At 34.3% G+C, this 27,003-nt stretch overlaps 1 protein-coding gene across 1 annotated transcript; it reads right to left on the reverse strand.

The window, feature by feature from the left end:
• Window positions 1–905: 905 nt before the first annotated feature.
• On the reverse strand, window positions 906–26,958 carry LOC133191116 (gamma-tubulin complex component 5-like). Its single transcript, XM_061326811.1, has 23 exons — window positions 26,893–26,958; window positions 26,359–26,465; window positions 20,879–20,990; window positions 20,115–20,214; window positions 14,457–14,536; window positions 12,672–12,940; window positions 11,160–11,249; window positions 9,242–9,335; window positions 8,736–8,961; window positions 8,040–8,242; window positions 7,815–7,930; window positions 7,261–7,424; window positions 6,552–6,665; window positions 5,506–5,752; window positions 5,227–5,389; window positions 4,616–4,678; window positions 4,443–4,534; window positions 4,238–4,316; window positions 3,495–3,615; window positions 3,004–3,164; window positions 2,639–2,853; window positions 1,528–1,628; window positions 906–1,116 (listed from the first exon to the last, which is right to left on the reverse strand). The coding sequence occupies exons 1-23, from the start codon at window positions 26,956–26,958 to the stop codon at window positions 1,046–1,048; spliced, it is 3,054 nt and encodes a 1,017-aa protein (XP_061182795.1). The 3' UTR covers window positions 906–1,045.
• Between the last annotated feature and the right edge of the window lie 45 nt (window positions 26,959–27,003).

Consider the following 27,003-nt stretch of genomic DNA (forward strand, 5'->3'; position numbering starts at 1 on the left):
TGTAGGTCACTTGTGACAAAAAATGGTTGACTCAGTCGTACTCGAGCAACGAACGGCTGTAAAGTTTAACATATATCTCGGAAATTTCTTTGCAGTAGAATATGATAATTTGTATAAGGCTTATAAAGACAAGACTTACCAGAAGTTCAATCATTAATTGGATTGAATGTTTTAATGAAGGCAGGGAGATGGTTAAAAATGCTGTTTGTTCTGTTGACCAGCAAAAGCAAACCGGTAAAAAGATGTGTCCTTAGTTGAGCAATTTATTTTGAAAGATCGCCAAGTTACAGTAAGAAAAATAGTTGAATATCTGAGCAATAATATAATTATTAAATCCCTGAAATATCGTTTACTTTAGACTTTAAACTTATGAGATATGAAAAAAAGAAAAGACGCCCATACTTTTCCACATTGGATAAACGACGCTCTCGAGACAGAGGACTCGGATTGTGATGGTCACCATGGTAATTCTGGGAAGGGATATCCTTATCCACTCATCCTATTGCCGAGATTTGGCCATTTATGGCAGATGGTCTGTTCTTGTTATAAAAAATTACTTGCATGGTAAGAAATATAAGACTCGGAAAAATCTCTTAGCTTCTGTGAACAGACCGCTACGAAGCATGTCACGTGACCGCCTGGATCACGTGATTCGCGCATGGGCATAACAATGGCAGATGTGCATTAAAATCGGAGAGGTCTACTTTAAAAAATACTGAACACTGAACCCTCAATTTTATTTTTTTAAGGAAGTTATTCAATTAGTTCACGAACTTTTTGATCATCCCTCGCATACAAGGTCAAAATTTGGAAAGGAAAGAATTATGCTGAAGTTTATCATTTTGAGAGCTTTGGGTTTATTATTTATTACAAATACTTGGCATTAAGAGAAAAAGATATGATGGTTCAACAAACTAATTTATTATTCATCAAGTATTAAAATTTCTAAATATCACAGATATTTCTGACAAGTAAAACAAATTCCATATAATCCCTGAATGTCTCTGGAGAAAGTGATAGACCTTACAGCATCAGTCAGACATCACTACGTCACGTGTGCTCTTCCCTTTGTTAAATGTTCTGTTGATGTTACTAAAGCAAACGCAAGTGATTCCACTACAACAGAAAGTACGCCATCAAATTTCATGAGACAACAATGCCAAAGAAAACAAATGTTTTATCCTATGAAGTATTGTAAACTGCCAATGTTAAGATTTTACAAATACTGTAAAATTACATATTTTGGAGGGGCCAAATTTTCGAGGTTTGAGGAAAAAATATTGGTTCAAGTGAATTTTACTTTGTGGTTGTAGAAATGCGGCATTGTTTACAGTTTGTGGGTAACATGAATTTGTGGGTTTCATACAGGAAAACAATGAAAATTAAACTCCCATGAAAATTAAGTGATTTTACGGTACGTATTTTAAAAATATTCAGAATTCATTTATCTTGAATCTTTTCACAGGTGCAGCAGTAGCAAATATTTAGAAATTAAAAAAAAAATGGAATAAAAAGTTGAATACTAACAATGTGGAAATGACCCTCTTTTGATAACATTGTTGAGAAATGTGGAAAGGAACAGAATACACCTAGAAAACTCTATCTCCATTCCTTCAATGGTCTTCAAGCTGAAAATTATATATTAAGATACATTTCAAATACCTTGTACAAGACCTTTCAAAATCTGTCGGTACCTAGTACTATTACCCAGCTGAAATCATGATTGTACATGTACCAGCCAAAATATTTGATGGAAAAGAATTTGATAACATATTAAAATTGCTTCCACAAGATACCTCCTATATTGGTAAATGTACTCCCTGTTTCTAATCTTATTGAAAGTCCTTCCTTGTAGCTTAATTGGTTGATTATTGTTTTATCCCTTGCGAGAATTTTTCACTCATATAAGACATCACCAAATACCACTGAAGGGCTTAAATTTCGACCTACACTCTCCACTCAGGGGGATTGAGCAGTGAGGGTTCTTTTATCATGCCAACGCCTACGGTGACATGATGCCTACATATTTTATATCTGAAAGACTTTCACATCTAATGCCAGTTACTCCTGATCATGAAGCCATCCTACGACTAGGCTACCTCAACCGCATTATGACTTTTCTGAATGTGCATAATTTTTTACCCCTTGACCTTGAAGTTTAACCTACTTCTCAAAAAAATTTAACCATGGCAGTAACTTTTGCACCCAAAAAGAGATGAGTCTTTCATATTTTTTTCACATGCATTACTTGTGATATTTCAAAATAAACTGTCTTTTTTTTTTTATCTCATGACGTTAACCAGTTTGAATTTCAAGATTTCCATACTTTTTGTACCAGAACATTGCTTTCAAAATACAAATTTTTTTTTGCATGATGGACAGACAAGCCAGGACCAACAAGACAGTTACAATATACCATAAATCACTGCACACAAACCAGGAAGACCCCAAAAGTGGGGCACCACAATTTTCTAAATTTGCTTGTTATATATAGATATATTTTAATTTTACGAATTTCCTTTTCTCTAAGGAAAAAATTTGCTGGGCAAATTTATAACTAAATCTGGTAAGCTATGTTATTTTAGATAAAAATTTCCACATAAAAGTGTATCTTCAGTAACAAGATCGCTTTCATCACCTTATTTCCTGAATGCCTTCATCCCAAAGGGCCTGGAAATTCAGAATGAGATTGAGAACGTTCATCACAGCCTGTTTGAGGAGCTTCACCATTTTGTGCAGCAGACATCTCTCGTGTATTGTATTCACATATTTATTGTGAACAGCTATAATCTGATCCAGATCTTTAGCTTTCTCCAGGTCTTGTTTAAATTCGATGCCTGTGCTGTGCAAAATCTGCAAAAGTAAAACTTACACAGAGTTGTAGACAATGAATTTAAAACTCAAGAAAATCCAGAAAAGAAAAATTCAATAGAGAAATAGCTTATTTATTATGACTACCTACTAATATTAGGTGCTATTTGTTATTCAGAGTAAGTAAAATACCCTTGTCATGATGTAGTTATGGAGACTATTGACAAAGTAGGTCAGCCTCATTCTCAGTATGTGCATTCTATGGATCCTCCCCTCTCTTGGCATGTCCTCGTCCAGGTGAAGGGAGAACTCTGTTCCTGAGTGGCTGTGTAGGACACTGTCTTTTTCCAAGTCTAAGACAAAGACAATTTTACTTGGTTACATCCAAGATATAAATTCTACATCATCAAGAAACTTAATCTCTTGCTTGGCAAATCACTTGCTTAAACAATTTTAATCCATGAAATGTAATTTAGGTGTGGTTAGAATGCTGTAAAACTTCATGAATAGGCCAAGAACAATTTATCACACTTATGTGATAATTGTTAGTTATATATGCACTCATCATGTAAATATACAGACTTTATCCAAAAACTGAATTTTTATATCAAGCAAGCAAAAAGAGTATATGTAAAAAAATAATTTGTCAATCATAACTTTCTATAATATTGGAATATACACACCACAGAATCGTAACTCGTCGAGGCAGTATTTGGCTCGTTTGACCTGCAGAAGGAAGGTGAAGATCTGGTTGTATATGGCCTGACACTTAGAGCTGATGACCACATCCACCGGCCAGGGAACCTGTTCAAAGATTCATAATGCAGTTTAAAATCAAAGATAAAACACCCTCATTCTTTAATTCATAAATATACTGTACACAGACCTGTTTACCCAAATTGTTGTCTCTCAGTATTTTTCATTAGATTTGTCAGTGAGATTTGTCATTTGCCCGTAAGATTTCACTTTTCATCGACTGTACATATATTACTAGAAAACAACTACATTTCTGATTACCAATACATGGTTTAATAACAAAGCAAAACATCATACACTGCTCTCTTTTGAGTGATTTCTGTCATTTTTTAAACCACCGCGTTTTGGCAACTTAAATGTTTGAAAATTTTCTCTTCTTTAGCGATTAAAAAGCGTCAAACTGAGACAGATAACGAAAACTAATTGCTAAAATCCATATGAACGGACTTCCGTATTTTCGTTATAGCAAAACGTAAGACGTATTTTGGACTGAAAATCCGTACAAAATACGGCGAAATCGTAAGAGTAAACAGGTCTGTGTACACCTATATACACGGTAAAAGTAGTAAAAGTTAATGCTGAATACTCTATACATTTTTCAAGTTTTCACATGCATAGCATCAGGATAATTATTTTTAAAAACCTTGTTTTATTTTTTACAATGCGATACCTTGTAATGGAGTTTGATGCAGTCTGTAATATTGATGGGATGTCTATCTTTTGGCAAATCTTCAATACTAACGTACAATCTGAAATGATCGACAAGAAGCTATAATATGTTCATAGTCATATGTTCATTGTAGAAGTCACATGTACAGTATTTAAATTCCTTCATGTATTTTGAATCACACTTTATTAAATATTGGTGACATTACCGCCTGGATTCCTCAGGGAAATGTGCTTGTAAAGCTTCCTGTAGAATTAGGTTTACAGTAGAAATGTCTCGCCAATGAGTGTTCAGACGGATCTGAAAAGATGTCTCTCTTAATACCACATCTTTCATAATGTGAAATTTGTACATAGCTAAGAAGTTATTTTCCTTCCATACCTTGTCAAATATAGGTGAATAGAAATCAAACATGGTGTCCCCAGCTTCCATCAGAAAGAAATGCTGAAAAGAAACACAAAAAAAAAAACAATCATGGGCTGTGTTTTAAAATGCAAAACCCTTTGTCAATGGCAAATGTTTTATAATTTGAGAGCATTTTCTTCATAATTGATTTTTAATATTTATGCTGTTATTGTAAATCAGTTGCACAGTGTGTTTTGTGTGTCTTATTTTTCGGATGACTATAGCTTTTCACCTTCATGTATGTACAAAATATATAAGTTCCATAACCAGTTCAAGTAAAAAACCAACTTTTCTCAAATAAGAGCTCTACAATTTCTTTAATTTTCAAGAGACACTAGGCTTGTCTAGTGTGGAATCATTTTAATTTGTGGGGGTGACCCACAAAATCCTCAAAACATTGGTTCCCTACGAACAATGATGATTCCACAGCAGCCAGTCAGACTGTAATCCTGTGTGAGATCTGGACAAGTATACAGACCCTACAGGACACTGGTCACTTACTCTCATGGCTGATAGATAGCCAGTCAGACTTCACTCCTGTGTGAGACCTGGACAAGTACAAATCCTAGAGTATACTGGTCACTTACCCTCATAGCTGCCAGGTAACCCATCAGATTGTACTCCTCCTTGAGGATCTGGACAAGACAAGTACAGACCTTGGAGTACTTCTGGGTGATGTGGGGGTACAGGCACTGCTTAAGGATAAGGTTAATGGGCTGTAACCTCTCTGTCTCCAGAACACTCAACATCCTAAAACAGAGGTAAAGTAAATCCAAATCTGTATACAATATAAATACTTGTAAATTATTTTTAAGATACCAGTATGTTAAATACTGTATTTCATTACACTTTACACCAGTACTTACTGACTATCCTGGTCTTCCTCCTCTATGGGTCCATGGAGTCTGACATTACAAGCATGAAAGATGTTCATAAAGTTAATCTTTAACAATGGATCATGAATTCCCTTTATTTTCATCTGTCGGTCGACTTGTTCCGGATACATGCTCAGGTCTGGAGGAGGTTCTTTTATAAAATCCTCATGCGGCCGTGTTCCTAAGAGTTCTTGGAGAGATTCCAAAAACAATGTGTACAGGGACTTTTCTCTTTTTACTGTTAATCAGAAAACAAGCATACATTAAAAGATTTTGTCATTAAATATTTGTAATTCATAGGAACTTTATCAGGATAATATACAGTAGGTGTACATAAATATTCAAAATTTAGTGCAATCACTGGGCATTGAGTGGTTGGCATAATCATGAATTAGTCCACAGTGTGATGAATTCATTAATGATTTATTAACGGTATTCATAAATTAGCGTATTGCTGTCTGCTGCAAAGCTGCTAAAACATAAAGCCTGTTTTTTTTAAGTACACATACAGGACCTGTCCAAATTGCTAACATTTGACAACTGATCATATGTAGGAAACTAAGCATGTATATTTCAAGAAAAATTATGATCGAAACAATAAACACGCTACTTTTACTTCAATAAATAATGTATCATCAGATGAAAAACCATGAAGTTTTGTGTCCTTATCATCTAACATTTTGAAATTAATTTGAATGTTTATCTTTTTCCCATTTAGACAAGATATAGAGAAGATGCAAGCATTAAGACCTAATTCCAGTTTCTCTTTGGCAAAATGTCTTTGCCTATTAAAACATATTGCGCTCCAATTGTTTACGTTTGATCTGCCTCAATTTTATTTATGCAAATATTGCCCTGGCATCATAGTCCTCATTTCTTTTTTCAAAACATCTCACTTAAAAAACAGGTTAGTTAGCAATTATAGAGAATACAACAAAGATTTCCCAATAAACTTTTCCTCAATCCCTACCCCTGGTTCTCTACTGATAACAATCATACAGTGTTAAATTATATTTTGTTATTTTTGCAGGACGTACCTCCACAAACATCAGCCAGCTTGCCAAGGTCTTGTATCATTTCCATGGACTTGCCAGCCAGGACGACTTCTAAAATAACAGGCTCCAAGAACTCAGGGGCCCAATGAGAGGATCCTACAATACTCCAGCAATTAATATTCTGTACACTGAAAATTTTTGCTTTTGTTTATAATGAATGTCCTTTTCTTCAATGTTTCAAAAGGCAAACCAAAAAGAATCTTACGCATGGAACATAGGCATCAAATAGAGAAATAATGTTACACAGACTGCACACTAAAGAGTTCTAATTTTGTGGTCTATAAGCAGCTAGATTGATCAGAATATGCTTGGGCATAACACCTTAATTTGAAGTATAATGTACATCTTGTGCTGAAAAGTAACTTTTCCACAATTTTTGCAAAAATAACATATACAGATGCATCCCCTATTTTTAATTGCACTTTAACAATATCAAATTGAAATCTCCATTTCCCCACCATTGTTACATCATACAGTATCTATAAATTTCAGGCAAAATAAAATGATTCTGAATCAGCTACAAAGGCATGTATTCTAATTAACAGTGCATCACACTCATTTAAAGTGGCCATAATCAGCTACATATCATTTCATAAATATGTCATTTAACTTCTAGATTCATAAACATGTCCTTTAACTTCTAGATCATTATTTGTAAATTAGACAGGTTCACACTGATTATAACAAATACCTGCTGACTTGTCTACAGATTTTCTGCTGCTGTTTGGTTTGCTTTTTTCCGTGACGGTATGTTGAGACTCGTGGATTTCACTGGGTAGGGCAGAATCCTCTGGTATGTGTATAGTAAATGCAGTCTCCCAAAAACTCTCATCCAAAGATTTCACATTCTCATTTCTGGAATTCATTTCATATTATATATTCAACAATTGAAAATCTGATGAATTAAGAATTCAAAGAAACTTTCCATTGACATCCAATTTGAACCTACAAAACGAAGCGTAAAAAGAAGTACACTAGAAATGTCTCAACAAATTTTCAAGATGCATTCATTTGTTCTGCATCCTGCAAACTTATGGGGAACCAGAGAGTGGCATGGGGCTTAAAGAAATACAGTCAATCCTCATTATCTTGAACTTTATGAGGCCAAAAAAAAAGTTTGAGATATCCAAGGATTAGAAAAATTGAGGAAATACACAAAGAAAAGTGGCAAGAACTTCTACCTCACTTAATCATGTACATGGTGTTTGAAAAATCAAGGTTCCAGATACCAAAGTTTTACTGTACCTTTTCAGGATAAACTCTGATCTTGGGTCCACTAGATTGCCGTTTGTAATCCACTCATCAATCACCTCTATATATGGTTTGGTTGTTTGAATCCACAATGGTATTAGAAGCTCTACCTACAAGGGCAAGAAAACAAAATTTGTAGATTACTATCCATGCCATAATTATGTAATTCAAGTACAGTATAATGATTTAGAAGTAAAATTCTGAGGAAATTTTACTTACAACATCTGAGGCATTCTGTCCGAGGGTATCATATTCCACCACAGCCTCGAACAGTCCGCTGAGTAAATGAGACGCCCTCTGACAATTATTGACCATCCAATCAGCTTCCTGGATTCCTCGGACATACAAAGAGTGTATCAACTCAATCTTTTTTAACCATGGTGACAAATCTCCATGGAGCATGGCTAAAGTCATTGTCTGCTCTAGAAGAGAAAAACGTTCAGAGGAGTTAGAGACTTGTTTATGCCCTTGTTTTTCAAATAAATTCAAAGAAGTACGAAAGGTGCCACCACAAAAGATAAACTTCAGCAATTTTTTTTTTAGCAGTTTCTGATATTGTAGATCACCAAATTTTCCTGACACCTTAATTTCACGAGATAGTTATTTGGTATTTATTAGCAAGAATTTTTCATGAATTCTCATTACTGTTGAATATAATCTTGATGAATAGAATATATGTGAGGAAAAATTTTTGCATCCAGACAGTCTCGTATAATTATGCAAAAATAAAGTTTTCACAAAAAAAAGTGATTTACAGTATCAAAGAATGAGTTCTTGGTTGATTTCTATGAAGACGAACACAATGTTCACAGGAAGAAAATACATGTACAGGCAAGGCAAAATATAAAGAACACATAAACGATTAAATGCTCATATTCAAACAGCTTGGGATAATTGATTACAACTTTATAATACCTTGTTTGGTCATTCTTTTCTCTAGCTGAGTCAGTTCTTTCCTCAGACTCTTGATGAAGTTGGAGATGGCATTGGCAAAGGCCTGATAAGTCTGACATGTAAGATTATTATTGTCTGTAATCGACAGGTCATATGACCCACAAATAGCCTCCTCCTCAAAACATAACAGGTGCTGAACGTAGGAACCATACCGAGCAAAACAGGATAGGTAACTCTTCAGAGAGTTCTGTGAAAGACCAATGAAATAGTAATACTTCACAGAATCTTCTATCTAAAATAGCTTATATATTTTGCAGACCAATAACTTTTCATAAAATCCTATTTATCAAACATACAATATGGACATAAAGATACATGCAGAATATCAAAGTGACTTGTAATCTCTTAATAAAAGAAAAACAATTATTGGTAGTTCTTTGGAAAGGAAACATGGTAGGGTCATGTAGTTGAATTAATTAAAATAAATCTGAAAAAAAAGAATCTTTCTTTCTAAGTATAAAACTTACATCAGTCAGATGTTGAACAAAAATGTTTTCTCGCACAATGAATTCATCTCCATGTAGAATAAATACAAAGGAATCTGTGACACCTGCTAGTATCCTGAAAGTAAAATTAGCACTGCATGTACATTGAGGTGAATTATTTTTACTGCATCTTATACAGTCACTTATCAGTAATTTAAAGCAAAGCATAAGTAATCAATTTCTTAATGCCATATAATTGTTTTATTTTAGCCAAGTTAGCAATTTTTGTTTAAAATGTGGCCAATTATTATTATTAGCTTAGTTAATATTTAACAATTTTAGGAATAACTTTATTTTCTTATACAATAGGTGTGATTGAATTATTACTGACCCTTGATTTTAGCAATACCAAATCCATCGCTATTAATGCAAAAATCAGATGATCGCTAAATACTCCCGTTATACAGTATTTTTTAATAACTATCAGTCACTACATGAAAATATGCTATCTCCTCCTTTACAGACTTCTCATATAAAGCTTGATTTCTCTGACATTGTGACAATGTCTTCATTGGTCTATTTTTTACCATTTCCTTACCATAAAACTCTTAGAGGCTTAATCTCTCACACTGTGACACTATCTTCTTTTATGTACTTTTTTCCCACTTCCTTACCACAGAACTTCTCTCAGAAGTTAAATCTCTGACATTGTGACAATGTCTTCATTGGTCTATTTTTTTTAACCATTTCCTTACCACAAAACTCCTAGAAGCTGAATCTCTGACATGGTGACACTGTTTTTAGTATTTTTTACCACTTTCTTACCAAAAACTCTTAGAGGCTGAATTTCTGACATTGTGGCACTTGCTTGATTGATGTACTTTTTTACCACTTTCACCACTTCTTTTTTACCAATTCTTACCACAGAACTTCTCTTAGAAGCCGGATCTCTGACATTGTGACATTATCTTGATTGAGGTAGTTATTATTTACCACCTCTTACCACAGAACTTCTCTTAGAAGCCGGATCTCTGACATTGTGACATTATCTTGATTGAGGTAGTTATTATTTACCAATTCTTACCACAGAACTTCACTTAGAAGCCGGATCTCTGACATTGTGACATGGTAGTTATTATTTTCCAATTCTTACCACAGAACTTCACTTAGAAGCCGGATGTCTGACATTGTGACATTAGCTTGATTGAGGTAGTTATTATTTACCAATTCTTACCACAGAACTTCTCTTAGAAGCCGGATCTCTGACATTGTGACATTATCTTGATTGAGGTAGTTATTATTTACCAATTCTTACCACAGAACTTCTTTTAGAAGCCGGATCTCTGACATTGTGACATTATCTTGATTGAGGTAGTTATTATTTACCAATTCTTACCACAGAACTTCTCTTAGAAGCTGGATCTCTGACATTGTGACATTATCTTGATTGAGGTAGTTATTATTTACCAATTCTTACCACAGAACTTCACTTAGAAGCCGGATCTCTGACATTGTGACATTATCTTGATTGAGGTAGTTATTATTTACCAATTCTTACCACAGAACTTCACTTAGAAGCCGGATCTCTGACATTGTGACATTAGCTTGATTGAGGTAGTTATTATTTACCAATTCTTACCACAGAACTTCTCTTAGAAGCCGGATCTCTGACATTGTGACATTATCTTGATTGAGGTAGTTATTATTTACCACTTCTTACCACAGAGCTTCACTTAGAAGCCGGATCTCTGACATTGTGACATTATCTTGATTGAGGTAGTTATTATTTACCAATTCTTACCACAGAACTTCACTTAGAAGCCGGATCTCTGACATTGTGACATTATCTTGATTGAGGTAGTTATTATTTACCAATTCTTACCAAAGAACTCTTAGAAGCTGGATCTCTGACATTGTGACATTATCTTGATTGAGGTAGTTATTATTTACCACTTCTTACCACAGAACTTCTCTAAGAAGCTGAATCTCTGACATTGTGACACTGTCTTTATTGGTGTAGATTGGGTCAGTAGCTTCTCTGTACTTCTGCCTGTAGTAATAGAATTAACAAGTGTCAGTTTACTGGTACTGAGTTCATCAATCATATTCTCCATCACACACGTAACAAGTCCATTCCCCATGATGCTCACTTGACTCACATTTCCATTCTAGACAAATCCCTGCCCATAAAAGTCCAATTTTGAAAATCTCTTGAAACAGACATATGTATGTAAAGTGAACATTGTCTAATCCAGATATCTTGCCTAAGGCCAAACAAAAAAATATGTGTGGTTCCGGTTACACTTCCAAAAAAATTAGGGTAGGTAGGTAGTTTTTTTTTTGTTTTTTTTTGTTTTTTTTTTTTAACAAAATGATTTTCTTAATTTTTTTCTAAATAATACCTATCACTGCTTTGCAAATGGCATTTAGATGTGGTGTGATAATATACTAGTCAATATTGGTAGGGGACACCTACATGCTAGCTCGCTTTGGATTTAACACTATCAAACACTTGCACTATGTTTTGCAAGGAGGCCGTCATTGCTGAAACTAAAACTTAAACTGGAGCCATTGATGGAAATCGGGGGAAATTTTGGAAAAAATATGAAAATTGCCAAAAAAAAGTTTAGGGTCGGGGGTATAAAATAGGGAAGGTCGGGTAACCGGAACCACACATATTTTTTTTATTTGGCTTAATATGTAAACTTTAAGCCCCCTATCAGTAAATTCAATTTTGTAAAATGCTGTCTAATCTGAAATGTTGTCTTATCTGGCTAACCTTTATGGGATCAGTGGCGTCCGGATTAGGCAAGTTTTAATGTATTGTATGAAAAATCAGAATTAACAAAATTCATGTACATTATGAACCCTTATATTTTTTCATTTAAAAGTTATAACCAATATTAAAATTTTTTAAAAATTAGCTCAAACCTCTAGGTCACAGGGTCAAAAATCATAGTACGTTTGGAAAGGTCCTGTCACAGGTAATGTACATGTGAAATATAAAAGCCATATCTCTTCTCATTCAAGGTCTTAAGGAGAATATGTTAAAAAAAAAAAATTTCTCTCTTCATAACTTCAACATCATTTGTGGTCCCACCTTCACAGTTTTGAACAAATTTTTTGGTGCTTGCATATACATTCATTAGGGCCCTGCTCTGCGGGCGCCCTATAGTGATCAGACTGTCCGTCCGTCCGAGATCTCTTGTCCGGAGCATATCTTAAAAACTTAACAGAAATGCAAAAAACTATGATAAAAAAGCTCACCTGAACCTCTGGCTTAGGTGACCTAAATTTGTGAGGTTTGTTCTAATATCAGAATCATAAAAATTATTTGAATGATTTTTAATGGTCCACTGGCATAAGGAATTTTTTTTATCATAAAAACATAGAAGTTAAACAATCATGTAAATTTTTGTGTTCTTAAAAATTAGCTTATACACTATCTGCATTTTAAGGAACAGCTAAATACCAGTCTTTCTTTAAGTTTTCTGTGGATTCTGGATCCTCTGGTTGATTTTGACCACACCAATACTGGACAGTGACGTTCCTGGTCAGCCAGGCCACACCAGACTCCCTGGGGTCCGGTTCCTCCTCCACATAGAATGTGGAGGCATCTGAGGTAATGGTAGAAATACTAGGATCCACCTCCTGTTTTTCTGAGATTTCTATGTCCTTTGACTTCACTGGAACCACTGTTTCATCATCATCATCACTCAGGGGCTCAAAGTCCGACTCTGACTGTAGACCATCCAAAATCAATTCTATTTTATGTGATCAATAAGCTAAGTATTGGGTTTAAAAAGAAACAAAACTAGAAATATGTCCATAGGACATGAATGCCCCGCTGAGGGTATATTAGTAATGCAACATTTTAACACAAATTGAGAAAAGTGAGGTCAAGGTCAAAGGAAAGGTCAAGGTGAAAAAAAATTGATGCAGTTGAATAGCTTACATTAGTATGTATCAGCATATGAAGTTTGACACTAATTTAAGAAAAGTGAGGTCAAAGTCAAAGGAAAGGTCAAGGTCAAAAACTGTTGATGCAGTTGAAAAGGTTACATCAGTATGTATTAGCATATGAAGTTTGATAAAAATATTATGAATGGTTTCTTTAAAACTGAGCTAAACACAAATTTAAGAAAAGTGAGGTCAAGGTCAAAAAATGTTGATGCAGTTAAATAGCTTACATCAGTACGTATCAGCATATGAAGTTTGACACTAATTTAAGAAAAGTGAGGTCAAGGTCAAAAGAAAGGTCAAGGTCAAAAAATGTTGATGCAGTTGAATAGCTCTCATCAGTATGTATCAGCATATGAAGTTTGATAACACTATATTGAATGGTATCTTTAAAACTGAGCTAAAAACTTATTTAAGAAAAGTGACGTCAAGGTCAAAGGAAAGGTCAAGGTAAAAAATACTGATGCAGTTGAATAGCTCTCATCAGTATGTATCAGCATATGAAGTTTGTTAAAAATATCTTGAATGGTTTCATTAAAACTGAGCTAAACACTAATTTAAGAAAAGTGAGGTCAAGGTTAAAAGAAAGGTCAAGGTCAAAAAATGTTGATGCAGTTGAATAGCTTACATCAGTATGTATCAACAAATGAAGTTTGATTACACTATCTTGAATGGTATCTTTAAAACTGAGCTAAACACTAACTTAAGAAAAGTGAGGTCAAGGTCAAAGGAAAGGTCAAGGTCAAAAAATGTTGATGCAGTTGCATAACTCTCATCAATATCTATCAGCATATGAAGTTTGATAAAAATATCTTGGATAATTTCTTTGAAACTGAGCTTTGAACAGAGCTAAACGCAAAGTGTGACGGAAGGACAGAAGGACAGAAGACGGACATGACAAACACTATATGCCGCGGCCATATTCATGGCGGGGCATAAAAAGAAACATCTACAATGAAAATTACACACCAGAATTGATTATGGTGTTGATAACTGTTTGAATTGAGATAAGTAATTTATCAAACATTTGTCATGTTTGTTGGATACTCTCTTATGTTCTTCCCTTATTATACATTGATAAGTACACTGTTTCTTGACTGTTACCATTAGAGATGTAAGCTTCATTAACTTTTTTTTTTCAAATTTTTGTTTATTTTTTGCCTCATTCATGTAGCATGAAAGGCAAAAAATTGACACTGTAATAACAAAACGAATAAAGTCCCTTAATAAGCTTAAAAGCATTTTTTCCAAAGGCAATGTTCTTAAAGTAAATTGTAAGAGAAGGCTTCTTCCTTACATCAGAGTCCGCATATATTGTTGAGTATGTTTCTATACCCTCCCTGAGATAGGCTCCCCAGTCGAAGTCATCAACCACCTCTACAATGAACAAAGCATAAACAATCAACCACCTCTACAATGAACAAAAAAGTTTAAATAGTTTCTTGGTAGTGAAAGTTGTTTCTCTTCATACATCAAAAAATCATAAGAGAGACTGAAACATTTTCACTAAACAGCCTGATATACAAGGGCAGTCAATGACAGTGTCACAAAACTCTCTTGACAGCATTAAATTTAAATAATATGTTGTATGGTACAATCATCGGTATTTATTACATAAAAAAACCTTTACATAGCTTACACTTTTATCTTTGATCCACCTCTTCAAAACACAAGACATTTCAATTGGAAGATCTAGAGTGTGAGGTCATGTTAGTTGCACTTCATAACGGAGTCTAAATAGACCAAGTGCAATTTTTTTAAGGACCCTCTCTACACTGCACCCTATTTTCAGGGTACTTTTGTGTAATTAGACTGACCCACCATTTGACATATAAGTAGAATAAATTGTAATCTGAACTGTATCACATAATTTAAAATAAATCAAAGTATTCTAAACATTGTATTAGACCAAGATAGAGTATTTGAAAACTTGATTTGCATGTATTTTATCCATTTGAATAAGCGAAGGCAATTTTTCTTTCCCATTACTTCATTGTCTTTGAAGATTTTTCCTGAATAAAACATAGGTAATCAAAGATTACGAAGCTCACCTCGACGAATGTTATCTACAAGTAAGGCAAATTTCACATCATATTTTTTTTCTAGTTAGGGTACATCCCAAGATCAATATCCACGCAAGTTTGATTTAATTATAGACCTGCTCAAAAAACTTTTGACCTGTTAAGTAATCAAAGAAAATTTTGGTCAGTTCCAACATCCAAACCAAGTCTGGAAGTTTTCATCCTTAGATGCACCATCTATGCAAGTTTAATCATAACAGGCCATAATATTATATAGCTACTCCAAAAAAATTACCCTGGTCACTCATCTGGAAAATGTACGTCAGATTCAGAATCCAAGGCAAGTCTGGAAGTGTCCATCCCTAGATACATCATCCATGCTAATTTGGTTAAAATATGGCTAAAATTCACTCATGTGGAAAATCTAGGTCAGATCCAGCATCCGAAGCAAGTGTGGTAGTGTCCATCCCTGGATGCATCATCCATGCAAGTTTGGTCAAGGTAGGGCTTATAGTTACTTGGGAATGGACCTGCTCCTTAAATTTAACCTGGTCACTCATCTGGAAAATCTAGGTCAGATCCAGCATCCGAAGCAAGTGTGGTAGTGTCCATCCCTAGATGCATCATCCATGCAAGTTTGGTCCAGGTAGGGCTTATAGTTACTTGGGAATGGACCTGCTCCTAAAACTTTAACCTGGTCACTCATCCGGAAAATCTAGGTCAGATCCAGCATCCGAAGTAAGTGTGGCCATGTCCATCCCTAGATGCATCATCCATGCAAGTTTGGTCAAGGTAGAGCTTATAGTATCTTGGGAATGGACCTGCTCCTAAAACTTTAACCTGATCACTCATCCGGAAAATCTAGGTCAGATCCAGCATCCGAAGCAAGTGTGGTAGTGTCCATCCCTAGATGCATCATCCATGCAAGTTTGGTCAAGGTAGGGCTTATAGTTACTTGGGAATGGACCTGCTCCTAAAACTTTAACCTGGTCTCTCATCCGGAAAATCTAGGTCAGATCCAGCATCCGAAGCAAGTGTGGCCATGTCCATCCCTAGATGCATCATCCATGCAAGTTTGGTCCAGGTAGGGCTTTAAGTTACTTGGGAATGGACCTGCTCCTAAAACTTTAACCTGGTCACTCATCCGGAAAATCTAGGTCAGATCCAGCATCCGAAGTAAGTGTGGTAGTGTCCATCCCTAGATGCATCATCTATGCAAGTTTGATCCAGGTAGGGCTTATAGTTACTTGGGAATGGACTTGCTCCTAAAACTTTAACCTGGTCACTCATCTGGAAAATCTAGGTCAGATCCAGCATCCGAAGCAAGTTTGGTAGTGTCCATCCCTAGATGCATCATCCATTTAAGTTTGGTCCAGGTAGGGCTTATAGCTACTTGGGAATGGGACTTGCTCCTAAAACTTTAACCTGGGACGCCGACGCTAACGCCGACGCCGACACCGACGCCGACGCCGACGCCGGGGGTATAGCATAAGCTCATCTCGACTTCGTCGAGGTGAGCTAAAAAGGCACGCTCCCTATATTAATGTAGGTAGCGGGTTTGGTGACCTTTTAAAATTGCTCGAAAAACATACCATGAAAATCACATATATGAATCTCCTACTTTTGTTGTACATTCTCTGAAAATTTTATTAAATTTGTCTGCATTGTTTTTGTGTTATCAAATCCCAAGCATGCCATCGTTGTCGTAATATTTTCGACGTTATTCTATTGAATTCTATAGAGAAAACGTCATTTTTGACTCGTTTTCAGGAAAGATTTCTTTTCAAAAAATCTCAGTAACTTTTAAATGGTGCAGACGAAATTGTTTCTCTTTTGGTCATTTCACACAGAGATGATTTCAGATAAATCTATGTAAAAAAATTAATATGTCTTCGAGTTAGTTTTCTCGTAATTTAAATGTGAATAATTGCTTTTACATCACAAAATGTAGCATTTTTAAGAATGACGCTATAAACTATCGCGACGTCACGCTTGACATCGTGGATACGGTCCAGTATAAAGTGCAGAAAAACAAAAAGAAGAAATTTATGTTTATATATATTTAATGTAAAGTTTGTATTTAAAATAAGCACAGATGTATGAGTTACGTAACAATGTATTTTGTCTGAAACACCTTATTTAAGCTGTAACTAAGAGAGAGAGAGACAGAGAAGGCTAGCTGGGGGGGGGGGGGGGGGGGGCTTGCAGGAGCAGTACTCCTAGCGTGATTCAGAGACTTTTTTCTTACAAGAATGGGGGAACGAATATTAATTAGAGAATAAAATTAGAAAAAAAAAAGTTCAAAATTTTCTGACAAGTAAGAATATGAGTAATCGCCAAAACGTTAGGGAAGAGAAATGGTGAGTGGTTAGGTACAACTAATATTCAGGAGCAAATGTGGTAGGGGATGAGTATAGTAAATAATCTTTTTTCAAGAAATACATATCTATTCTCTGTCGAGTTGAAATGATACATGATATATGTCCAATATTCTCCTACATCGAAGACTAATTTTTGTTTCATTTTGCTTGATATAAATCCTAAATAAATAATCTTCACGAGGAACAGCTGAAGTGCTAACAAATAAACTTTTTCTTAATTCAATACCGATCAACGAAGTTTGGACCCCCAACACACTTGTATTCCAGATGTAATTTGCTTCTGATGCCTGTGATACATATATCAAGTGCTTTCAAATGACCCGTATAGGGAATTTTCACATTGGTAATGCTAATACGAGTACACACGCTGCATACAACATGTACAACTGCTCTTTTAACAGGATGTCGCTGAGGTATCACCACATGTCGTCATGCAGCGTTTTTCCAACTAAATCAAATTCTGTTGGTAATAAAAATAAGAAACAAGAACTACTCGTGTTTTATATGAAAAGATCACAAATTTTAACCGAACTTTGTCATTTTTTGAGCGTCCGATTTTTCATTCTTGACACCGTTTGATATTGTTAAAGTATTTGTAAAACATGGCGTTATTATAGTTTAAAGAATTTATTCTTTAATGAGCGTTTTTTTTAAAACACTAAGATACACAGGAACATGGGATGTAATTTTTAGTTGGGGGGGGGGAGGGGGGGTACAACCTAACAGATACAGACAAGTTTAGGCACGTAGCAATGGTTTCAATATGGGGGGGGGGGGGGGAGGGCAACCTAAAAAAAACCTTATAAGCTGTCCAAATCCTGGATTTGCCACGCTCGACATAACAGCAACAAAAAGTGGGGGGGGGAGGGGGGAGGGAACCAGCATGCATCTATAGGAAAAATTACTGTAGCAAAATACTATACTCAGAAAAAAGTGGGAACCCCCCCCCCCCCGCGTTCTACGGGCCTGAAGCAGACATTCTAGAGGAGGCACAACCGCAAATTACCTCTGTTTTCTAATATGCATATTATTTTCATGTACTGGCAATGTTATCGAGGGGGACAACAACTGTAAATTAGCTCGATTTTCTAAAGTATTTTATATACACTGAAAAAATTATGGGGGCACACCCCTCCTCAGATTCCTACCGAATTAATATCCCTGTTTTCTTTAGCGCGAATTTTTAATAAGTCTGCCAGCAATCTTTTTTAATCAGGTGAAATAACACACAAGTACCTCTAGCTCCGAGACTCTGTTATTTTGGAGCTTTAATTTCTTCATCACAATACTTTTACTTTGTTCAAATCTTTCTATCATGATGATAATAGATGTATCTAAATCTAGTTAAACATCACTGCCTTAATTCTCTATACATATCTGTATTTATACGGTGCATTTACACTGCATTCCTCGCCGTTTTTTTTTTTTTTTTTATTTATTCTTTATTCGGTTTTTCGCATACAAATGGGGGATACCTCCCAAACTTTTACCTTGATTTTATATTTAAATACTTCTGAAAATAATTTTTAAAAAGCCATCAGACGAAACACTTTGAGAGAGGTAAATGGAGATGAAAATCTAAAAATTAATTCTATCTTGCCTTATCAACAGGCTACAATTTACTACCCAGATTTTTTTTAGCGACTTTTCAATTTATAGGGCAATTTTCTTGACCGGGAAAGCAAATTAAATATAATCTGAAGCTAACAGCATTGTAAGCTGTTATTATAGAAGGTCTGTGTCGTTTTTATGTTTTATTCTTCATACTTGAGCAGTTTTTCAATTGTGATATAGATATACTTGTTTTTTTGTTTTTTTTTAATTTCCTTTTTAAAAATAAAGTTTAAACTTTTGATATAACAATTGTAACAGCGGTTGTTTAAATAATGACGGTTTTTCAGTGAAACAAACTTTTTATTAAAATACGTCAAAGGAAAAAAAAATAATCATGCAGTTGACACTTGTTCAGTTGCTCCACATCTTTTCGTGATACTGTTGTGGCCTCAATGTGATGATAAATAGACGCTTTCTAACGCTTTCGATTTTCGAACATTAAAAAAATCATTTAAAACAAGTTTTCAACCTGTGATAACTTCAGTTTGTTGTATTGAAGAGTTAAAAAAATGTCTTACTCATTGTGATGTCATAATCAAATGTGCACAAGAAAGTCGCCCAAATCATATAAATTGCGTACTCAGTTTTAATGACGTCAGCAAACCCGCGACCTATGTTAAAAATGAGTCAGTTAATTTCAAAATATCCCCCTTTATGTTATATAATTTTCTCAAAGTCCAAAAAACTTTTTTCATCTGTGTATAGAGGGTCCTTAACAAGAGGCATTATAGAGTATACGCAATTATTTTTTGTTTCCTTTAAGCTCTTAAGAAAATCTTTACAATGCATGGAATTGCTGTAGCCAACGATTTCTGGGATGGTTTCACACAAAATTTTCTACACAAATGTGCACATTTCAGTTCGAATTTCCTCTGTTCTGTCCTCTGAGTCACAGAGAAAATAATTTTTTTTAAGAATGGAAGTTATTAATATTGGTACCTGGTGCTTTAAGAATTTGGGCTTTGCCTGCGTAAGGAGAATGAGTTGGGTTTTCTCCTACATTCAGTAGTAACATCAACAAACTGTAGTGGGTGTCCGTCTGTAAAATAGAAAAATGGTTTTTACTACTGACAACAATAACATAAAATCACAAGTTCTACATCATCTTGTATTTGACCTTCATGTTATTGCAAAAAATCCCCCCAGGTAGCCTAGTATTTGTTGACTGGATATTTCTTCAGAATTTGCAAGTTCTTTCCACCCTAAAAAACAATGGGTTTTTTTTTATCAGAAATTGCTTATTTTCCACATGAAATTTGAAGGACATACTGCAAGATCTGTACATTACAGTTACCTTGAACTCGATGTGGCTGTGAAAAAACTGTGAAAAAAATATCCCAGGATTTGAGATATTGAAGTTAAAATACATATAGAAAATGAGGATGGGACTTCCCATTTATTTCGACATATCCATGATATTCAAGATAACGGTGTTTGAGATACCGAAGTTTAACTGTAGTCTGAACAGTGGAATGAAGCTGATAGGATGAAGTGCTGGTCATAGCAATTGTGTAATTCCCTGAATATCTAGGAACATCATGATAAAAGGGTATCAAATAGTTCTTGCTTGTTTAAGATGAAATACTGATACTAATGATATATACTGTGCCTGAAATTTACTCCAAAGTGCAGGTTAGAATAGAGCTAATTCTGGACTCTACTCTACACAATGAGATATATCAATATTAAAACTAATGTCATACTTTCCCTGTATCACGTCCTTCAAAACATGGCATGGATAAAAATTGGTCACACAGTCTCTGTAGACAATCCTTTTTATCCAGCTGGGAGTGGATCTCAAACTTTTCAAGCATCCTGAAATATTACTCTACATTGTATAACCTCTTATCAATAAAGCAGTAGCACAATGTTTAGCCAGTTGATATATATATATATATATATATATATATATATATATATATATATATATATATATATATATATATATATATATATATATATATATATATATATATATATTTCTTCAAGGTGACTTGACTCCCATCATTGATGTTATTTCATGTTGACAATTCTTTAACATTTGCTATAATCAGGATAACTTTGTCAATTTAGGCACCAGACCTGGGGTAATGGTAATGTGTAATGGTAATGCATTGTAATCATTACATTTTTTCAAAGTAATTGGGTGTAATGTGTAATGGATCCATCTTTCAATTACAAGTAATTGTAATGTAATGCATTACTTTCAAAAAAATGTCAGTAATGACCATTACTTTTCAATTACATTTCAATTACATTTTGTATTTTAATATCTTTTTATTACTGAATCTTAAACAAAGTAAGCACTGAGAGTTTTTTTATGTATAATGTTAAAGTCTTATTGATAAAATCCTATATTTTACCATTTTTTAAAAATGTTTATTCAATGGTGATTGATAAACATACTATAATTGTTTTAATAGGAAACTTCTTGACAAGACAGTTATAAAATCAATTGAAGAGAGCCAGAAAAAATTATTAAAAGAAATCATTAGGTTTCAAAGATAGCCACAAAACAAGTGACATTAACATGTGCTTTGTACTGAGACTACCAATTAAGATACAAACTATATTTTTCAACTTGTTAGCTCACCTGAGCCGAAGGCTCAAGTGAGCTTTTCTGATCACATTTTGTCCGTCGTCCGTCCGTCCGTCTGTCCGTCTGTCTGTCTGTCTGTCCGTCCGTCTGTAAACTTTTCACATTTTTGACTTCTTCTCAAGAACCACTGGGCCAATTTTGACCAAACTTGGTACAAAGCATCCTTGGGTAAAGGGGAATTTAAATTGTAAAAATGAAGGGCCAAGTCCCCTCACAAGGGGAGATAATCAAGAGAAGACAAAAATAGGGTGGGGTCATTAAAAAATCTTCTTCTCAAGAACCACAGGGCCAGTAAAGCTGAAACTTATATGGAAGCATTCTGGGGAAGTGTAGATTCTAAATTGTTCAAATCATGACCCCCAGGGGTAGGGCGGGGCCACAATAGGAAATACAAGTTTTACATTGAAATATATAGGAAAAATCTTTAAAAATCTTCTTCTCAAGAACCACTGGGCCAGAAAAGCTGAAACTTCTGTGGAAGCATCCTGGGGTAGTGTAGATTCTAAATTGTTCAAATCATGACCCCCGGGGGTAGGGCGGGGCCACAATAGGGAATCCAAGTTTTACATTGAAATATATAGGAAAAATCTTTAAAAATCTTCTTCTCAAGAACCACAGGGCCAGAAGAGCTGAAACTTATGTGGAAGCATCCTGGGGTAGTGTAGATTCTAAATTGTTCAAATCATGACCCCCGGGGGTAGGGCGGGGCCACAATAGGAAATACAAGTTTTACATTGAAATATATATAGGAAAAATCTTTAAAAATCTTCTTCTCAAGAACCACTGGGCCAGAAAAGCTGAAACTTATGTGGAAGCATCCTCAAGTAGTGTGCACTCTAAATTGTTCAAATCATGACCCAGGGGATAGGGCGGGGCCACAATAGGGGGAATCCCAAGTTTTACATTGAAATATATAGGAAAAATCTTTTAAAATCTTCTCAAGAACCACTGGACCAGAAAAACTGAAACTTATGTGGAAGCATCCTGGGGTAGTGTAGATTCTAAATTGTTCAAATCATGGCCCCTGGGGGGAGGGTGGGGCCACAATAGGTATTACAAGGGGGGAGTCTGGTAATGAACAGCATCGCCAAAGTTACTCAGGTGAGCGATGTGGCCCATGGGCCTCTTGTTTTTCTTTTCTTTTCTCAAAGTTTATTTTGGAAAAATTGACTTGATAAGCAAGATACAAGATCAGTATGATCTACTTGAAGACACAAATGGAAACTAAGGCCAAATGTAAATATTGATAATGTCCATCATTCATATTTGGTAGCTTGAGAGTCACCTCTAACTTCAAACCCTATAGGTACCAGTAATTATCACCTTTGGTTAATTGTGTTAACGTAGGTCGTGGGTTTGCAGGCCTTTTAAAAGTGTCCGAAAACATACCATGAAAATTAGTTATATGATTCCTCTACCTTTGTTTTACATTCTCTGAAAATTTTACAAAATTCGTCTGCATCGTTTTTATGTAATTAAATCCCAAAGATGCCATTGATAATGCCACAATTTTGACGTTATTGTATTGAATTATATAGGAAAAGCGTAGATTTCGGCTCGTTTTCAGGCAAGATTTTTTTTTCAAAAAATATTATTAACTTTTAAATGGTGCAGACGAAATCGTTCCCCCTTTGGTATCTTAAAATAGAATTGATTTGAAATAAATCTATGTGAAAAAATTAATATGTCTTCAGCTTTGTTTACTCGCAATTTAAATGTAGATAATTACTTTTATATCGCAAAATTTAACATTTTTAAGAACTACGTCATAAAATATCGTGACGTCACGCTTGACGTCGTGAATATCGATCCGGTATACAGAGCAGAAAAACAAATTAAAATATTTTTAATTCACGTCTATCTGCTTTCATATGACCCACGAATTGTATCATAATAATTCAATAGCAATGAAATGATTATTAGACATGTTCCTCTTCTAACTATTCTTTGTACGTCTCATATTAGTGAAAATTATCTTAAGGGACGTAAAACGACAATCAATGCTTTAATTTCTTTCAATGTATTTTCTTTATGTGTTGTTTTCACACCGTTTCTTTTCTTTTTGTTTTGTTTTCTTTTTCATAGATAAGTATCCTACATTTGGCTGTGTATTTTTTCAGCGTGCTGGTGGAAAACGGTTATCCTCTTATTCAAGTATACATATGAAATTTTTTTAGTTAGAACATTCAGCAATGCGCTCATAGCTACGATAACTTCTTAATGAATGGATTTCCGCCAAATATTGTCCCGGCTAAGTACATTGTATTTTCAGTATACATGTATATTAAAAAAAAATGTTTTTATTTATCTTTACATACAGACAGGGGATAACTAAAAAAAATCTGAACTTGATTTTATGATTACACGTATAACAATAGAAAAAAAAACGAACGAGACATTTTTAGAGGGGTAAATGGGACGAGAATATAAAAATTTATTTTATCTGACGTAATCAACAGGCAGTTTTTTTTTGTTTTTTTTATTGATTTCAAAAGACTTTCAATGTATATAACATTAATTCGACTATCTGGACATGGAAAGCAAAGTAGCGAATAAAATCTGTAGATAAGAGCATTGTAAGCCGTTACTTACACGGGCACTTGGGGTATTGAACCCCCCCCCCCTCCCGTCCAATTTTTTTTTTCATTTTAAATCTGGGGTCGAGTCACCTTTTTCTTATGTTTGAATTTTAATATGTACTATATGTTATCAATAATGTAACCCTTTTGTCTCTTTAAGCTGTTTTTAAATATATTGTTTTCGACTGATACATAAAAATGCCCCCCTTTTTTTCCTTTTTAAATCTCGGGTCGAGTCACCTTTTTCCAATTTTTGTATTCTTACCTTACATGTACTATATGCTATCGATAATGTAACCCTTTTGTCTCTGTAAGCTGTTTTTAAATATATCGTTTCCACTGATACATAAAAGAGAGATTTTCTCGTCGTTTAACTCACTTCTTAAACTTAAACTTCGCATGATTATTTATCTAAAGCATAAGAAAACATGAAATATGCAGACATCAATATTTTTTTTAACACATTCTTCTTCCGTTTCATATTTCCATTTAATTTTCATTTGCCCCCGATTAGTAAATATTTCGATTAAATCACACTCATCTAAGGGCATCTTTACGGCCTAAGGGTAAATTGTCAGAATTAGAATACAAAAATAGGAAAAAGGTGACTCGACCCCAAACTGAAAGAGAAAAAAAAAATGGAAAGGGGGAATCCATATCCCAAGTGCCTATGTTTACTTACAGAAGGTCAATGTCGCTAAAAAATGTATTAGTTTATGTTTCATAGTACCTTAGCAGTTTTTAATTTGTGATAAACCTTTAAATATATTTTTAAAATGTCCTTTTTAAAAATAAAGGTTAAACTTTAATGTAATAGGTGCATTTGCGATTGTTTATATAATGATTTCTTTATTAATTAAACAAACTGTTAATTCAAATATGTTCAAAGGAAAAGAGGACAATTAAAACTTGTGCCCATATCGTTTCGCGATACCATGTCATATCTAATCAATTGCAATTTCGCGGACCATTCCGATAAGCCGAAAATTCCAAACTCCCCGGGATGCGATTAATAACACATAATGAAACGCTTTCTAATACTTCCAGCGTTGGATTCGAATCGTAATAAGCCTTCATTATATTTGATAACTTCAGTTTGTTCTATAAATAATTTTACACTAAACAACCATTTCCAACAAAAGTTATATCTAAATATTGTATCGACTATTCAAATTGTAAAAAGCCTTCATTATTTGTGATAAGTTGTGCCTTAAACAATATAACAATAAAATACCAATACCAACAAAATTTATGGCTAGATAATGATACACTGAAATTTCTTTTTCATTGTGACGTCATAATCAAATGTGTACAAGAAAGTCGCCCAATCCATATAAATTGCGTACCCAGTTTTAATGACGTCAGCAAACCTGCGACCTACGTTAAATTTATATCTTCATTGATTATGCCTGCTCAGCTAATTACAAGTGCCCATTAATTAAATTATTAATACATACTCGTTTTACAATTATAGAATTATCTGTTAATTAGATATCACTTTACATAAAAAATATAGTACGAAATGTTTATCATTTATTTAAAAAAAGAAAAGAGAAACTTAAACATTAGAGACTTAACAAAACTACAACATTGAAAGTGTTCCGATCAACTTTCTTTGTCAACTGTAGATTGGTAAACCACATGAACGTGATAAATGAATCCAAACCCAAATACCACTCTGACTTGAAGACCTGAGGGAAAGCATATTAACAGACGCACACAGAGTGTGAAAAAGTTAATATATGGATATAAATTGTTTTTCTCTTATAAAATGTAATGTGTAATGTAATCCATTAGTTTAACAAAGTAATTGTAAATTAATTCATTACTTTTCTGAATGAGAGTAATGGTAATGGTAATTGTAATGGTAAAAATTCCAAGATATGTAATTTAATTCATTACAATTCAAAGTAATTGACCCCAGGTCTGTTAGGCACTGGTTTGAACATCCATGCATCTATATTACAACCCTTTCAGACAAGACATTGATAACTTAGTAACCTACCCATTCAGAGATTTGGTAACTCTGTGACTATCCACACTCAGGAAACGGTGATACTTGATGTTTGACATGGCAAACTGAACACATAATGCAAAGTTTTCTTCTCCTTCCTGTAAAGAATTTTAATCGTTATTAAGCACAATTATTTTGTGAATGAATGAAATTAAATGTGAATTTCCTTCCTACTCAAAGAAAAGCATACATCAGTATGACTGTTTAGGGGCTAAATATAACAGCTTAACAGTTGATTCAGACCTGCCTAGTGCCTACCCCTTTTCATTGCAGAAGTGTAATGTAATTCTCATTTTGGTGGAATTTTGAGCTAAAACAAGCTATTTTGAATAGCACGTTAAAACTAAATAGCTAATTCAAGCTATGTAGCTTAATCATGAGATTGAGCTGGATATTGTATTTTTTGGGCATATTAATTGCACAGATAACGGTTTTATTTTTTTTAATTTTCATGCAATCTTCTGAATAATTCCATTTAACATTTTGTATGAAACAATCTACAGCAAAATTAAACACCTCTGATACCTGAAATCCTGTAATCTGGAAAACTAATGTTTTTATGTCATTTTCAATGTTTAGCCACCGCGCCATTTTTGTTCTCTCGGGAACTTTCGGGAAAAATACTTCACAGTTGAG

This window comes from Saccostrea echinata, unplaced genomic scaffold (assembly GCF_033153115.1).
Source record: "Saccostrea echinata isolate AGI-Se365-2 ecotype Australia unplaced genomic scaffold, CSIRO_AGI_Sech_v1 ptg000023l, whole genome shotgun sequence".
Lineage (NCBI taxonomy): Eukaryota > Metazoa > Mollusca > Bivalvia > Ostreida > Ostreidae > Saccostrea > Saccostrea echinata.

Bases quoted from the DNA above. Each gene is read 5' to 3' on its own strand.
- LOC133191116 (XM_061326811.1), bottom strand. From the start codon at position 26,958: ATGGCGCGGTGGCTAAACATTGAAAATGACATAAAAACATTAGTTTTC. The intron at 3,165-3,494 runs GTGTGTATATTC...TCTTTGTCTTAG, and splicing joins CGACGAGTTACGATTCTGTG to ACTTGGAAAAAGACAGTGTC. The intron at 1,117-1,527 runs GTTAGTATTCAA...TTTCTGTTGTAG, and splicing joins AAGAGGGTCATTTCCACATT to TGGAATCACTTGCGTTTGCT.